The sequence below is a fragment of the Rousettus aegyptiacus genome, unplaced genomic scaffold (assembly GCF_014176215.1).
Source record: "Rousettus aegyptiacus isolate mRouAeg1 unplaced genomic scaffold, mRouAeg1.p scaffold_m13_p_9, whole genome shotgun sequence".
NCBI lineage: Eukaryota > Metazoa > Chordata > Mammalia > Chiroptera > Pteropodidae > Rousettus > Rousettus aegyptiacus.
Genome location: NW_023416312.1, coordinates 59119436 through 59136455, shown reverse-complemented (window position 1 = coordinate 59136455; position 17020 = coordinate 59119436). Strand labels below are relative to the sequence as shown.

The following is a 17020-nucleotide window of genomic DNA, read 5'->3' as shown; positions in this document are numbered from 1 at the left end:
TAATGTATATAAAGCATTGTCACAGACTGGCTTCCTCAGGAAGCAAATTCTGGGACAAGATTAAGTGTATAGGAGGTTTATTAGGGAGTTTTCCTGGGATCGATACTTATGGAAAGAAAGGGAAAAAAGAAGTAGGAATGAAAAGAGGGAGAAATCAAATTTCAGTGCATTATCAATGGAATGCCTCAGCATAACCTGTAGGGAATTCTGAAGATAGGATGAAACTTCAAAGCTAACTCAAGTAGGGGTGAGAGGGCCAGGCAGTTATATACAACATTGGACTGGAGTTGCTACACGTTCTGATACCCACATACTAAGCTCACTGATCTGTGAACAATGCTTGGGTTTTCGTTCTGAGTCAGCTTGCCAAAAGAGATCACCCATAAGGCCAGAGATGTAAGGTGAAAAAAAGTGCTAGTGCTACAGTGGTGAATATCATGGAGGATCTACTCTAGTTGATTGTGTAGATGTTTGTGCCCTCCAGTCTTGCTTGTGTCTGATCCTGTGAGTAGAACTTCCCTCTTGTTGCTAAACCTGCCCACTCTTATACCTTGATGGTTCTAACAGAACTCTTGTCACAATGGGCAGTTCTGAATGCATGGTCACTTGATGTTTTATGACATGCATTCCATCTCTACCAGATTACAGTAGCATATCAGGAGTTGTTTTTAAAAGGTATATAATTCTCCACCGTATGTGACATAGCTTTGCTCCAGAAACTTAAGTTCTGGACTGAGTTGTGACTTTCTCATTGGGGCTTACCAAAAACTCTGCCTGGCATCTTTTGCCAGCACAATACCTCTAATACCTTAGGGTCTATTTATTGTATGGGCCAAGTGGCAGGACTGCTTGAAACCAACACCTAGGGCATTTTCTTGCTCTAGGTCTCACTCAAAGCTGACAGCTTTTTGTGTTACCCAGTATGGGTTGAAACAGTAATTCCAGGTGTGAAATGTATTGCTTCCAGAACTCAATGAAGCTCAAATGTTGAGCTTCTTTCTTAGTGGGAAAGGTGACAAATGTAATAATCTTCCTTTTACTTTGGAGGGAATCCCTTGGCATGCCCCAGATCATTCAATCTCTTAAAACTGGACTTAATGTAGCCAGCTCCTGGATCTTTGTAGGGTTTATCTCCCATCCTCTGGAGTGCATATGTCTTACCAAAGCCTCTAATGTTCTAGCAACTATTTATTGATCTTGGTCCAATTAGCATGATGTCATCAACATAATAGAATAGTATTATATTTAGATGATCCAGATCTCTTCAGACTATATTATGACAGAGGACAGGTGAGTTAGTAGAGCCTTGAGAAAAAATGATAAATGTACTGTATGTAAATGTGAACCTTTTTTGATATTCTATTCTGATAGGGATAGAAAAAAACACGTTTTCCAAATCGATAGCTGATTACTAGGTACGTAAGGCCACATCATTCTTCTCTAGCAAAGATAGCATATGTGACATGGCAACTACACTTATGTCTCTGTTTGGTTGAGTTTGCAGTAGTCTACTGTCATCTACCAGGCTGTCTACATTTTGCAGGGGCCCAAACTGGTGCATTAAATGGAGATATAATGAGGACCACATCCCAGCATTCTTTAAGTCTTTAATGATGGCACTAAATTCTGTCATCCTCCCTAAGATGCGATTATGTTTTCATTTACTATCCTGGCCAAAGAAGGGGAGGGTGGTTTCAGAAGCTTCCACTTGCCTTTCTTATTTACAAATAGCTCTGATTCCACAGGCCAAGGAACCAATATGGGGCTTGTACCAACCATCAAAATGTCTTTTCACATTATATATTCAGAGATAAGGAAAATAACCACTGAATGGTTCTGTAGACTCAGTGCAGCCACCATGAACTCAACATAGACCAGGAGCCCATTTAATATTGGGCTCTCACCTGCCCCTATTCTAACAAGGGGGACGTGATGACATTTTAAGTCTTTAGGTATCAATATCAACTCATAACCAGTGTCCATCAATCCTCAAGATGTTTGTGTATTCCTCTTTCCCCAGCACAAAGTTACTCAAGTAAATAGAAGAACTGGAGGAATCATTACTATGAATGTGTTGCAAGGTTCTTCTTCCTGAGCACTTGGCCTGTCTTCTTCAAACAGTAAACTCTGGGTCAAAAATTGACTTAGGGTCAAAAGAAGAGTAAGGGATTATAACCTTTTTTGAGACACCTTCCCTCAGACTCTTGGCCATTTTTTATTTCTTTTGATTGTACAGATTCAGTATAGATTGTTGGCTGCCAGTTTTCACTATGGCACTGTTATATTGACCACCTGTGTTTGATTACCTATCTCTATTCACCAGGGGTACTGTGTTCTATTAACCGTCTCTACAGTTCTCTGAAGTCAGGCCTCCTTGTAGTGCATTATGGTATTCATATCCACCTGAATTCTGTCAGTTAAGTGCAGTCATCGGGCCTCTATTGTTTCAGAGCCATCACAGTTTCTATCAGTGATTCTCATCCTGTAACGTTCTATTCTAACCTGAGCCCTTGCCTGTAAAAGCTAGCTACCACTGAACAGCTTAGTGATGCTAGTGCCCCTCTCACCAGTGCATTCCTTGTAACTTTAGCAAATGGTATGCCCTTTGGGTCTTCCTGAATAATATAGTCATCTGAAGGGTTTTCTGGCTTATATTATAAATTTATTTTATCATTCCCACTGTTGTGAGCCTTTAATTCCTTCTACCACCATCTGCTATGGCAGCTCTGGTATTTATACCTCACTCAATGTAGGTCATAGTTTTTTTTCCATACTTAGAGGAATCATTCTAGTAGTGAGTTCACATGATTTCCCGGGGTCTTTCCCAGGGTACTAAATCCTCTATCTTGAGAGAGAACTCTCAAATCAATTAATTCTACTTTATTTAATTTTATATTCTAGCTCCCCTGATCAAGGCCCTCAGAATTCAGTCCTATGCTTACTCCTTCAGCACCTGCCAGTACATGCTAGCTAGGTCCTACAGATCTTTCTTGGGGTATTCCCTTTCCTTCTTTCTCAGGCCTAGCATATCCCCAGTGAGGTTATGCTATGACATAACCCTAGATAAAGGCCTGGTGGCCAGAATGGGAGGTGGGGATAGATTCTGAGGGAAACATACATTGTCTTATAGAAGGGCTTTGCATGTTCAAGCAAGATGAGGTGCCAGCCCTTCATAGAAAGGAGTGGGATACCACTTCTGAATGCTAAAGAGGTTCAGGGAAATCTGAGGATATGAGATTTTTAGGGATATCAATCAAGATGTCCTCATCCCATGTGTCAAGGTCCCATTACTCCCTAAATAGACAAATAAACTTGTCTTAGTTGGGGTTTTAGCTTTCTTTGAAGCTTGCTTCCAATAAGTCCTGGGCCTGATGCTCAGATTTCTCTACCCTCTGCCTATGAATGAAGCCCTCTGGCTTTCTCACATAGCTTTTAATTGTTGATTGATTTAATTTAGCTTTTTATTATTTTTTTTTCTAGAAGTCAACCAAGCTTAGCAATTGCAACCCAATTTTCTGGCCTTCCTTTTATTTAATATTTCCCACAGGTCTGCTACATGGCACCAGTTAATGCATTCCCTTCCATCAGTGCCATCCCAGTTCACTATCAATGAAAGCTATAACAATTCCTCTGCCACCTTTTCCAGGTGTCTATCTATTCCACCTACCACCAATGATGAGGTCCTCATTGCCAGCTGGGCAGCAGGTGATCCATCTCCAAAATGTCATCACAATGTATGCTTTCTTAAACTGCTTTTCATACTAACTGTTGTAGGCTGGCTTCCTGGAGAGCAGAGTCAGGGACAGAGTTCAACATAAAGGGCTTTCATTAGGGAATGCTCTTGGGATCAAAACCTGCAAAAAGGAAAAGAAGGAAGCAGGATTGGACAGAGGGAGAAATTAAGGTATCCCATTTGGGGCAAGAAGGCCATTTCGATCTTTCATTTCATGTGAAGTACCCCAGGAATGAGGTATAATCTTGGGGGAGGTGGTTCTCCTGCAGAGGCAATTCCTGAAGAGGGCTGACAGCTGAGGTCTATCTGCTGATAGCATTTCTAGCAACTGAAATAATAAGTTCTTTATTCCTGAATGAGGATTAAGGTAGATTGGACAATCCACCACAAGTGTAATATCATTTTTTTCCATTAGTAAATTGGTGGCCTTTGGATTCTAAAATTGAGGACAGTTTTCCTTTTTTTTTTTCTTGAAGCTCCTTTATATACGACTGCAGTGGTTTTCCTTAGAGGGTGGGCTAACATCAGTACAAAGCATAATGCTCTGCTCTAGATGTAGGTTAGTTCTCCATGAGTGAGGAATATTCTTTGATTTGCTTTTTGAAAAAGAAGAGTTTGTTTAGAAGCATTTGGACATTTTCCTTTACCTTGTTACTTAGCTAAAGCATTAACAAGCTAATTGACAAGAGTTAGGAGTCGAAATCTTCAAAGAACATAACAGTGGACTGCAGTTTTACTTTTAAAATGATTGATAAGATTTGAATTTTCAAACATTTATACTTACATTTACAGCTTAAATGTTTATTTAAAATTTTAATTTATACCTTACAAATATGTAGACATAAATATGTGAGCCTGCATTTATATTTTTCTCTAGATCTCTAAAATGCTATTGACAAGCCTGCTTAACCTAAATCCAACCATTTCCTTTTGGTAAATTATGCAAAAAAAAATCCTGGTTTGTTGTATAAAAGTCAGAAAATACAAATGAGTTAAAAATGGGTAAAATCACCCATTAAGCTAACACCCATAGGAAGCTATTAACATTTTCAGACTATACATGAGTTTTTACAGAGATAATTTAAATATATACTTTTCTTCATTTAAAAAGCATATGTGCTTTTGTAGACGATTCACCCCACTTAAGATCCTATGCTGAATTTATCCAAGTAAAGAATTATAAATGCCCATCAACATTTTCAAGGGCTGCATAATGTTTCAATGTGTAGACATATCCTAATTTGTTTAGTCAAGTGCCTATTTTGAGACATTTGGGTCGTTCACAACTCTTCACTCTTCAAAACAGTGTGAAGCCTTGTACGAGCCAATTATTTGACTATTACCTAAGGATAAATCTCTACAAGTAGAATTACTGGGCCAAAGAGCACGCACATCTTGAAGGCCTCTAAACCATGTGCCCAAATGAACCTTGTACCAATGTATGCTCCCACCAGCACAGTTTGAGAGTGCTCCTCCCCTCACACCCTCACCACACTCTGGAAAGAGGTGGATCTTCTCCAGTATGGATGACAACAGCCCCTCTTGATGGTGCGTAAAGGTCCTGGCCCAACCAACCTTATAAAAGAAATCTGATAGTAGCACTAAAAATTATTCTTCCTTCCATTATATTTTCTTATTTCAAGATAGTGACGAACATATTCACTTACACAGATACAAGAGCTAGCCAAGAAAGAGGACGTTTTCCTATCAAATACCCCCAGGACTCTAAAATAAAACTGCCCCTCTCTGTATGCCCCCAGAATAGATTCCAGTACTTCTCCATTCGAAGAGTTTTTCTTCCTCCCCTTACCATTCTCATGACCAGCAGTGAAATTTCACACATTTTTATCATCTAGTATCTGGACTATGGTGGTAACTTCCTAAGTGGCGTTCCAATTTCCAGTGGCCACTCCTGTCCCCTCTCCAACTCTGGCCCATCCTGCACACAAATCAACCACATCGTTTTCCTTTCATCCTATCATTTCCGTGGTTATGACAGGCTTTGGTGTCTTCCAGGGGTGGATGGAGTAATATGCAGAAACCTCAGTTTAGCAATCAGGGACCCTCTCCATGAATGGGACTCACCCCAACTTCTGGACTATATTTTCCATCACTCTCCTTCCCACACTTTGCTCTCCAAGCAGGTCAACCTCCCCTCTGGAGCAGGATTCTCACCTCCATGCCCTTCTTCCCACCACTCTTTCGTCCTCCTATGCCCTCTGTCTTGTTTCTATCCCATCTTTCGAGCCCAGCTTATTTGAGCATCCCTCCTCTGTAAAACCTTCTCTGAGCATTGTCACTTGCAGAAGCTCCTCCCCTGACGGGACGTGTCTGGCCGTGATCAGAGGCTCCTGGTTTTGTTAGTATCTTTTTGTTTCCATGCATCTTGTCATTCCAAACAGATCACAAACTCAAGGACAAAGATGTGTCTTTTTTTATGCTTAAAACACAACTTTATTGATGACAAAAATAAAATCTCAAATGTATAAACATAAGTCCACACAAAGGACCAAAGACTACCTTAATTATGAAGAATCAGTTTAGTGTCTGCTCATGAAGCATACTAAAAATATCTCAATCCAGACAAGGTAAAAATCAACACATGTAATTTCAGTACAAGTTTGAATTCATTTGGTGTTCACAAAATAGTTCAGTTCTCAACTATCATAAGTAACATGAGTCTCAAAGTTATAATGGAATTTACAGAGTGTATTACCCCCAGGTTGCAAAACCAAAATATTGCTCAGCTTTGTTTGGAAACATACAACTAATCAGAGTTTACTTAATAATAGCTCCACTCTTTCTTTCACCTCAGGGTCATTGTATTCTGCTGCTAAGACTCGAAGTTTCTTGGCACATGCTTTAGGTCGTTGGAATACAAAATAAAGGGAGTTTTTACTGAACTTATCCTGGGTAAATACTTTTGCTCTTCTTTTAAAATGGTAATTTATATTTTCAAATAGTGAAAGAGCATTAAGAATATTCTCTTTTGTCTCTTTCTTGCTAAAGATATTAATCAGTGATGTTGGTGCATTAGCTATGAGCAAGTCTTTTGTCATAGACGGATTTTTAGAGAAATTCAAAAGCATTCCCAAAATATGGTCTTTAGTTTCTCCACTTCCCACAGTTAACAAACGAAGAAATTCTGAAATATAATTTGTAACCATATGCTGATATTCACTAATAATAGTTAAGTGCTTTATCAATCTTAGTCCAGCCAGCTGTACATTTGAATTCAGGGGATAGGTGACAGTGTCTTCACATACTTGGTTTAAGTATGTTTTAACCTTCCTATGATTTTCAGCAGCCACTGATATGTTATTTAGTGCATTTAAAGCCTTCTGCCTAACACTGGGATGGGGATTATTGAGCAAGCTTTCAATAATTGAGATTCTACCTGCATTGCGAATGACTTCATGGGAAAATGAATAATCAGCACTGTTATATAGCGCGTTATTGGCTATTTCATGAATAGAAGGATCTTCAGTCATCTCAATCATGCAAATGAGTTTCTCAAGCTCTCGTGGATCCATATTAGCTTTGTGTTTACAACGGCAGGCCCAGGGCTGAGTTTTCTCCTCAGACCTGATCTGCTTTCTGAGCTCATCTTCAGGTAGTAAGCAGGACTCGTTTTGGTATGGAAATTTCATTTCCGTCCAGATCATGGTTCCTGCCCATGATTCCATTCCTGCCCCAGGAACCATGGATGGATATGTGCCTCTTGACTCAGATGACTTTTTGGCTTTAGTCTTAGGTGCAGATTTGTCTTCACTTCTGTTTTCATTAGCATCCCAGAAACAAGACTTTACATCGACTCCATCAGCAGCCTCAAGTTTATCCTTGATGCTGGCCTTGTCTCCAGCCCCACACTCAAAACTGACATTTTTCTCACTCTTAGATCTGTATTCATTACTGTTCTCACTCTCAGCCCAAAACAAGGATCTTAAACTAATCTCCTCAATATCAGGGCTGGACACTCTACTCAGCTCATCCTCATCTATATCTTCAGCCAAAGTCCAGGACCCCAAGCCAGGCTCTTCCCCTGCCCCAAGTCTAGATCCTGTAGTGGTTGCATCTCCATCCCAGAGCCAAGATTCTTTCCTGGCCTCAGCTCCAGCCTCAGCCCCTACACAGGAATCCATAAAGGCCTCCTCTTCAGATCTGATCCAGGACCCAATTATGACCTTGTCCTCAGCCCCAAAACTGGAACTAATGATGCCCTCTTCCTCAACCCCTGATCTGGATTCAATACTGGGTTCATTTTTAGCTCCAGGCTTGGACACAATACCAGCCTCTTCTCCTCTCCAGTACCAGTACTCTGTATTAGTCTCATTCCCAACCCCAACCCAGTATCCTTCATTAGCCTCCATCTCAGCACTGACCTGGGACCTTCCACTGGCCTGGTCCTGAGTCTTAGCCCAAGACCCTCCACTTGCCTGATTCTCAGGCACCAGCCTAGACTCAGGCCAGGATTTTCCACTCACTTGATCCCCAGCACCAACCTGGGAGCTTCTTCCACTGGCCTGATCCTCAAATCCAAATTTGGAACAGCTACCTGCCTGATCCCCAGTCCCAACCCAGAATCTTTCACTGGCCTGACACCCAGTGCTAGTCCAAGACCCACCCCTGAACTGGTCTGTGGACTCTGGACTATACCCTCCAATGGCCTGGCTACCAACCCCACCCCAAAACACCCTTGCATTGGCCTGACTTCCATTGCAAGCACAGAACCATACATTGGACTGATCTTCAGGCCCCAGCATGGACCCTCCACTGGCCTGGTCCTCAGCGCTAGCCCAAGAATCTCCAATGGATTGGTCTCTGGGCCCTAGCCTAGACTCTCCACAAGCCTGCCCCCCATTGTCAAGCCAGGACCCTCTTCTACTGGCCTGATCCTCAAGTGTAGGCTTTGCTTTACCACCAGCCTGATCCCCAGGTCCAGCCCAGGACCCTCCGTTGGCCTTGTCCACAGTTTCAACCAAAAATCCTCCACTGGCTTGGTCCCCAAAGTCAGACCAGGATCTGTCACTAGAATGGTTCTCAGGCCCCAATCTGGATCCTCCACCAGCCTGACTACCAATCCCAGCCAAAGACCCTTCTTCACTGACCTGATCCTGAGATATAGGCTTGGACCCACCACCAGACTGATCACCAGTCCCAACCCAGGACCCCTCAATAACCTGGTCCACAGCCCCAACCGAGAATCTTCCACTGGCCTGGTTCCCTGCCCTAGCCCAAGACCCACCACTGGACTTGTCCACAGACTCCAGCCCGGACATTCCATTTGCTTGGTCTGTAGTGTCAGCCCAGGATCTTCCACTAGACTGGTCTTCAGAACCCAGCCTAGACCCTCCACTACCTTGGCCACCAGCCCCAGCCCAGGACACATTTTCATTGGCCTGATGATCAAATCTAGGATTGGATCCATCATCAAGTGGATCATCAGTCCCAAACCAGGACTCTCCACCAGCCTGATGCAGAGCCACAGCCCAGTACTCAGTACTAGCCTCATTTCCAGCGCTAGCCTCAGCCCAGGCCCCTCCATTAGTCTGATTACCAGCCACATCTAGAGATCTTCCACTGGTCTTTTCTTCAGCCTCAGCCCAGCACCCTTCACTGACGTGGCTCTCAGCTATAGTCCAGGACCCTACAATGACCTCTTTCTCAGCCCAGGACACTCCACTGGTCTGACCCCCAGACCAGAAACCCTCACTGGCCTGATCTCCAGTCCAGGGTTCCCCAATAGCCTGGTTCCTAGTGCCAGCCCAAGACACCCAACTGACCTGGTTTTCAGCCCCAGTCCAGGACCCTCCACTGGCCTTGTCCTCAGCCCAGAGCTCTACACTGGCCTGGTCCCCAGCTCCAGCCCAGGATCCAATATCAACCTCATTCTCAGCCCCAGGCCAGGATCTAATACCAGACTTATCACTAGGCCCACTCCAGGTCTCAATACTGGCTTCGGCCTCATCCTCAGCCCAGGACATGCTATTCTCCCAGTATCCATCCCTGGCTTGAAACCTAAATTTGATCCATTGCTCAGAAGCAATCCAATCTTCAAAACCAATTCCCCTCCAGTGGTAGTCAGGAACCCTAGTCTGAGTCTTTCCACAGGCCTGAGTGCCTGCCCCAACCTCACTCTCAGAAGTGGGAATGACCTTAGCCTTGAGATTTTCACAGACATCAACTTCCTCTGTGGCTTCCACCTCAGACTTGGGTACAGTCTTGTCCGTTACACCAAACAAGGTCTTTCTCTGGGAATGGGCCATGGACTGAGGCTGGCAAGAGCCCACTTTATCTATCCTTGCCTCTACCTTAGACTCAGCATTGGGATTGCCCCTGACCTTACTCCTGGCACCAAGTAAGGCCTCACTCTGGGAACTGTCCAAAACCTGGGGCTGAGCAGAGCCTGTTGTATCTGCTCCAGCCTCTGACTTGGACACAGCATTGGGATTGTCCCTGACCTTATTCCTGGCACCAAGCAAGGCTTCACCTTGGGAATCAGACATAGCCTGGGGCTGTGCAGAGCCTGTTGCATCTGCCCTGCCTTCTGCCTTATACACAGCATTGGGGTTGTCTCTGACCTTATTCCTGGCACCAAGCAAGGCCTCGCCCTGAGAACTGGTCATAGCCTGGGACTGAAAGGAACCGATTGTATCTGGCTCAGCCCTTGCCTTAGACACAGTACTGAGATTGCCCTTGACCTTATTCTTGGTATCAGACAAGGCTTCACCCTGGGAATTGACCACAGTCTGAGGCTGGGTGGAGACGGTTGCATCTGGCCCAGCCCCAGATTTAGACACAGCATTGGGATTGCCCTTGACCTTATTCCTGACACCAAGCAAAGCTTCACCTTGGGAATCAGACACACCCTGAGGCTGTGCGGAGCCTGTTGCATCTGCTCTGGCCTCTGCCTTAGACACAGCATTGGGATTGTCCTTGACCTTATTCCTGGCACCAGGCAAGGCCTCGCCCTGAGAACTGATCATAGCTTGGGACGGAAAAGAACCCATTGTATCTGGCACAGTTCTTGCTTTAGACACAGTATTGGCCTTGTTCCTGGTCCCAGGCAAGCCTTCACCTTGGCAATTAGACATAGCTTGGGGCTGGGCAGAACCCATCGCATCTGCCTTGGCCTCTGCCTTAGACACAGCATTGAGATTGCCCTTGACCTTATTCTTGGTATCAGGCAAGGCCTCACCCTGAAAACTGGCCATAACCTGAGGCTGGGCAGAGACCATTGCATCTGGCTCAGCCCTGGACTTAGACAAAGCATTGGGATTGCCCTTGACCTTATTCCTGACGCCAGGCAAAGCTTCGCTTTGGGAATTGGCCATAGCCTGAGGCTGGGAAGAGCCCATTATATCTGTTCCAGTCTCTGCCTTAGACACAGCATTGGGATTGCCTCGGACCTTTTTCTGGGTACCAAACAAGGATTCATTCTGGGCACTAGTCATAGCCTGAGGCTGATCACAGGCCCTCAGCTCTGCCTTAGCCACTGGCCTAGAAATGGCATTAGGATCTCCTCTGGCATCAACCCTGGAATCACACAAAGCATCAGCTTGGGTCTTGGCCCCAGCCTGAGGCTGTGCACAAGTTTTCACATCTGTCCCAACATCTGCCTTACACTTGCCTTTGGCTTTGCCCCTAGCCTTACCTCTAGTACTAGGTACGACCTCAACCTGGTTCTTGGCAGAAGCCTGAGACTGTGCCTTTGTGTCTGACCCAGCCTCTTCCTTAGCTATAGTGTTGGCATTGCCCTTAGCCTTAATCCTGCAATCAGGCAAAGCATCAGTCTGGACACTGGCCATAGGCTGAAGCTGTGTATAGGACAACATGTCTGTCCCTGCCCCCACCTTAGACATGGCATTGGGATTATCTCTGGTTTTAACCTTGGAATCAGGCAAGGGCTCGAACTGGGAATTGACCCTCAAGTTTTCCCTGGTCCCTGTTTTAGACATGACATTGGGGTTGCCTCTACCCTTAACTCCGGCATCAGTCATAGTCTCAGGCTGAGCAACAGTGTTCATGTCAGCTCCGATCATTGCCCTAGATGTCATGACATTGTTATTTTCCTTGTCATCAACCCTGGCACCAGAAGTTGCCTCAAGCTGTTGCTTGGCCTCAGTCTGAGGATATGTAGACATTCTTATATCTGCCCCTACCCCTGCCTTACAGATGGCATTGGTATGACCCCCAGAATCAATCCTTTTCTCAGACATGGTCTCAGCCTGGGCCTTGGTTACAATCTGAGGCTGGGAAAAAGCTCTTATGTCTGTCTCAGACACTGTCCTAGACACAGTTTTATGATTTCCCTTGGCTTCAACCCCAGCATGAGACATGTCAGCAACCTGGATCTTGGCCACAGCCTGAGACAACGCACAAGACCTCACATCCACTCCAGCTTCTGCCCTAGACATAGTAATAAGATTTCTCTTAGCATCAATTGTGGCATGAGGCCTGGCCTCAGACTGAGTCTTGGCCACGCTCACAGTCTCTTCCAGGGTTTTTGTTTTGGTCTCTGACACAATTTCAGTCTCGTTTACGGCACTCATCTTGGCTACTTCTTTGGTCACTGCCAAGGCCTCACTCTGCGTCACCAGTGTTCTGTTCATCTCTGGCTCTTTTTCAGTCAATATACAAGCTTCCACTTTGGTCTGAGTCATTGCCTCTTTCTTGGTCCCTGCCCTGGCAACCAGTCTCCAAGCTTTAGCCTTGGTCTGGGTCACTGCTTCTTTCTTGATTACTCTGCAAGCCTCAGAGTCAGTTTGAGTCACTGCCTCTTTCATGGTCACTTCCTCGGCTTTGACTTTGACTTCAGCCAGAGTCATTGCTTCTGTCACAACCACTGTTTTGACCTCAGATTGGGCCTCTGCCTCTGCCCCAGCCATTGCCTTGGCCTGAGAGCTAGCTTTGGGTCTGGCTCTAGCACTAGCCTTAGTCTCTACTTCGGCCCCAGCTCCACTTGTTCCAGTTTCTTCTCCAGTCTTGGCCTTGGGTTTAGTCTCAATCTCTGTCTCAGCCATGGTTTTGCTGATGGCCAAGGTCTGGTTCTGTACCCCAGCCATGGTCTCCATCTTGACTCTAGACCCATTGTTGGCAGGTCTCCTCACACTCTGGACTCTTCCCCTGGTTAATCTGTAAATGTAGTAGCAAGTACCAGCCCAGATTATCAGTCCTGCAGTCACCCAGCCTACTTCCTGAATGCGACCCATGTAATCACCCCTGTTAAAAGCACAAACAAGGTAAAAGAGGGTTCAGTTGGGCTGGAGAAAGAGGGTGTTAGGTCTGGATGTAAGCTTGTGAGGGTGCTGGTCTTCAGCCACTCAAAGGTCACTACAGCTGCCACTGGAGGTGGACCTAGAAGTGGAGGAAGGAAATGGACTAAAATTTCTCTTCTAATTCTGTATACCATACAGATAGATACACAGAAGGACCAGAAAAGTACAAAAATGTTGTGCTTCATGGGAGAAGAGGATCATTAGCAAACTATATATCCATTCTATTTTATCTCCTCCCCATTTTCCTCAGTATCCAATCATTTTCTCCAAAGGTACTTCCATACACATTTCCTTACACTAAATGAGTAGCAGAAAAGATGGTGGTGGTGGGGGGGATGACTATGAACAGGAGAGACTGAGAAGCCCTCAGATCTTGATTTCTACTGGACCTTCTCTGGCCACCATTCCCACAGGTCCCTGTCCTCATACCAACCTGTATTAATCCAAGGTGGTTCCTGCCTCTTTCCTTTTCTTGATTGATGATACACATTAGAGTAGATCTATAAACTCATGAGATCTATAGACCTAGAGAGACAGACAGACAGACAGATAGAAGGACAGATAGAAGTGGAGATTTTGCTCTGGATATGCCAGGCATATTATTAGTAAACTACAGCCTCGTCCTCCTCAGTTCACCCCACTCCCTGTACCAAAATAAAGGTGAGAGTGTGGAGTAAGTGACAGGGATGGTGGGAAAGGTGGCTGGGAAAGGAAGAGGTTAGAGATCCTCTATAATAGACAATGATCCTATTGGATATGCAATGGCCTCCACCAACTCACCCTAGAGGTTTACCCCGGCAGTCTCCACCTTCTTACCAGTCTATACTGATCAGAGGCAATTTCCTCCTTGTTTTTTTGCTTCCAGTCATCTCAAACCCTGCAGCAGACATGCAGGCAGATCTATATAAAAGTAAAGAAACAGGAGATAATAGAGACCGAGTCCTTCATAAAACAGACAAGCACCCTAATCCCTGACCCCAGTACTTGCTTTGCCAGAGTCAAGGTCATTTGCTACTGTGTCTTATCTCATGGTTCCTTCCCCCGCCCAAGTCTCCTCTTTTCAGTCACACTCCAGCCCACTCTTACCCCAATATCCCTACTGTTTCCTGCACTGAAATCAGTATGGGGTGTGGTGACACTGTGGAAATCTGGCAGAGTGTAGAAAATATAGAAGTACCCTCTACTGAGACCCTCTCAAGTCTCAGCCACCTTCTGTTCCCACTCTCTGTTGTCATCCCCTGGCACTGCTTATCTTCACACCAACCTCTATGGTTCCAAGCTAGTCTCTCCCTGTTCCTTGATTCTACTATAGGTGTATGGGAAGACCAAGGAATAGAGAAAAAGGAAAAAGTGAATGTTGAGTGCTTGCGACATCTCACCATCTGAGACACTGGCCCCAATACCTGCCTTACTGGATTTAGAGACCCATTCTCTGGCAGGTAGAACCTGAGGCTTCCCCAGCACTGAAATGGGCAAGATAGAAAAGGGAGGCAGGAAAAATAGATGTGTAGTGACACAGGCAAAATATTTTAAAACCACCTGTAGGATTCTAAGGTTTCTCTCCAAAATCCATAATTTATTTCACCAAGATGCTCGTACTGATGGGATATCTGAAAAGCTATAGGATGGAGAGAGAGATGGAGCCTCACAGTTCCCATACTGTAGAACAGGAGTCCCCAGCTCCTGGGGCCATAGACTTGTACAGGTCCGTGGCCTTTTAGGAACCTGGCCTCACAGCAGTAGGTTAGCAGCCAAGGGGCAAAGATTCATCTGTATTTGCAGCTGTTCCCCAGCACTAGCTAGCATCACCACCTCAGCTCCACCTCAGATCATCCAGCATTAGATTCTCATAGGAGCACCGGCCCCTGGTGCCAAAGAGATTGGTGACCACTGCTCTAGAATCATCGTCTATTACCATCTACTTCCCCTTAAATTCATCTGTAGGAGTCTCCAGCAGTAGAAGAGACAAGGTATGGGAGACGATTTTGCTTCTGCAAAATCACTATCTCTCCCCGACAAAGGTTCCCTCTCTAAAAAAAAAAAAATAATAATAATGTTCTATAATACAATTTGTATCTTCTCAATATTATCTAAAATGCAAATAAAATCATCCATAGAAAAGTTTGTTATCTTTATTGGTCTTCAACATACAATTTGAGTTAAAAATCCTAAGCTTAGTAAGCAAACACAGTTTAGGGAAAGTCACCTAGCTAGTCCCACCCCATATCCCAAACAGACAGTGGTGCTTAAGTTTCTGTCATAATAGAATGCACATAGAACTTGAGTGGTTTACAGACAGTGCCTATGCTCACATTAACCTCCACAGATCTCGTGCAGTTTTCTCTTTGCCTGCTCCCCTCGCCTCCCCACCAACTGTGCCACACCATGAGTAAAGACACTGAGTGCTTGGACCCAGGATACAGATCCCCATACTAGCCTGTCTGGATTCAAGAATTTAGTTTTCAAAACGTCCCTCTCAACATTCTGATATGTCACCCCCACCAATCCTGCCGTCCAGTCACTAAGACCCACCATTTTCTCTGTGAACGCCACCGTGGCGTGTCCCTTCCACTGAAATAAGCAGGAAGCTGAGCGGACGTATGCAGTCAGTGATTAGAGTCAGGGAGGAATGGACATCGCAATCTTTGTATTTTCCTCTTGGGACACTCCCCCACTAGGCGCCCTGTCAAAGCCCACGGTTCCCCTGCACTAGGCAGGGGGAGGGGAGCTCGGGATAATCAGAGCAAAGGCTCTTGGAACTTGAGCTCGCTTTGTCTCCCACTCTCGGATCCGTTTCTAGGGTTGGCGGGCGGCTGCCATCCCGGTCTTCGCGCGGCCCCGGGCTCTTACCTGCTCGGTTTTCCCCGGGCCCGATGCCAGCCCGCCGTGCGCAGGGCAGCGGGGAGCTGGTACCCAGGCAGGAGTGACGACTGCACCGAAGGCTGCGTCGCTCTGCAGCTCCGGTCACGTGAGGGCCTCACGTCACCAACGAGCTTGCCTTCACTCCCACCCACGGGCTGGAGGGGAGTTCAACAGGACCTTCTATCCACCCCGCACGCAGAGCTCCCCCTTCATATGTCTCTGCGCTGGGCCTCAGCGCGCACCTCTCTTTCGCTCAGCCCTGTCTTCTCCAGCTGGAGGGCCCACAAGTGGCCTCACCGCCCTGCAGTTGGGATATGCTCTTCTCTGATTACCAAAGAAGTCTACATCTCCTACCCACACCCAGGCCTTGGCTCCAATCTTTTCTGGAGCTTTTTTGAGAAATCTTTTCTTTCTTACGCTGTAAGACCAATGTTCCCTATCGGGTACCTTGCTGCACCAAAATGAGCTTAGGGAAGGGATGTTAGGAAAGGAAGCAGAGAGTGCAAGGAGAGGCTTAACTTTATGTTTATGCCACTGTTTTTTTCTTTTAATGTTGCATTCACTGTTTTCGTAAGCCGAAAATTCAGTCAAGCCATTTTCATTTGACATTAAAAATGAGATTGTAAAAATAACAAGATTCATTCATTTACATTATTTTTGCACCATATTAAAAAATGTTTTCTAGTTGCTATAAATGATTTCACAGCTTTCAAAATAGATTAGTCATCACTAACATTTTAAATACAAAACTTTCCTAAACCAACACATTTTCAATATGATCTATAAATTAATCTTTGGAAAGACATTCCGTTTTCTAATCTTGGCAATTTTCCAAAGGTGCTTTCAAACTTTTGAAGTTCTGGCTGAACTTATGATCTTGTGTCAGGTGTCTGAGAACTTCTTCATGGATGACTCCTGGATGACTGAATGAAGACCCAGCTCCTGATGAAGCCAGTACCTGAAAACTAGTGACTAACCTGTTATCCATTCAAAGAGTTTTATTCGGATTTTACATAAGCATGTGATCAAATCAGTCTCAACACACCCTAGAAAGGATTAACTGCTTTCCCACTCATGGAAATGAGGCTTAGCAGGTGGACTTTTCATTTAATCATTACGCTGGTGCGATATCTCTGGTATCTGTCAT

The 17020-nt window shown here is 45.1% G+C and overlaps 2 protein-coding genes across 5 annotated transcripts in view; both read right to left on the bottom strand.

Moving 5' to 3' along the window:
• Nucleotides 1–13535, bottom strand: part of ARMCX1 (armadillo repeat containing X-linked 1) — a 32281-nt gene extending 18746 nt beyond the window's left edge. For both annotated transcript variants that reach the window (XM_016132174.2, XM_036226859.1), the window contains exons 1-2: nt 13445–13535; nt 3668–3854 (exon numbers count right to left, since the gene is read on the bottom strand). The gene's annotated coding sequence lies outside the window, so the exon portion shown is untranslated. The remainder of the gene's footprint in view (nt 1–3667; nt 3855–13444) is intronic.
• ARMCX4 (armadillo repeat containing X-linked 4) lies at nt 6164–15920 on the bottom strand. Of its 3 annotated transcripts, none has more exons than XM_016132170.2 (3): nt 15862–15920; nt 13828–13911; nt 6164–13090 (listed from the first exon to the last, which is right to left on the bottom strand). In XM_016132170.2, exon 3 carries the CDS (start codon nt 12943–12945, stop codon nt 6505–6507), a length of 6441 nt encoding a protein of 2146 aa, XP_015987656.2. In that variant the 5' UTR covers nt 12946–13090; nt 13828–13911; nt 15862–15920; the 3' UTR covers nt 6164–6504. The 3 variants fall into 3 exon arrangements, with proteins under 3 accessions (XP_015987656.2, XP_015987655.2, XP_015987657.2); XM_016132169.2 differs by lacking the exon at nt 15862–15920 and adding an exon at nt 13445–13536 and having other exon boundaries at nt 13828–13913; XM_016132171.2 differs by lacking the exon at nt 15862–15920 and having other exon boundaries at nt 13792–13891.
• Between the last annotated feature and the right edge of the window lie 1100 nt (nt 15921–17020).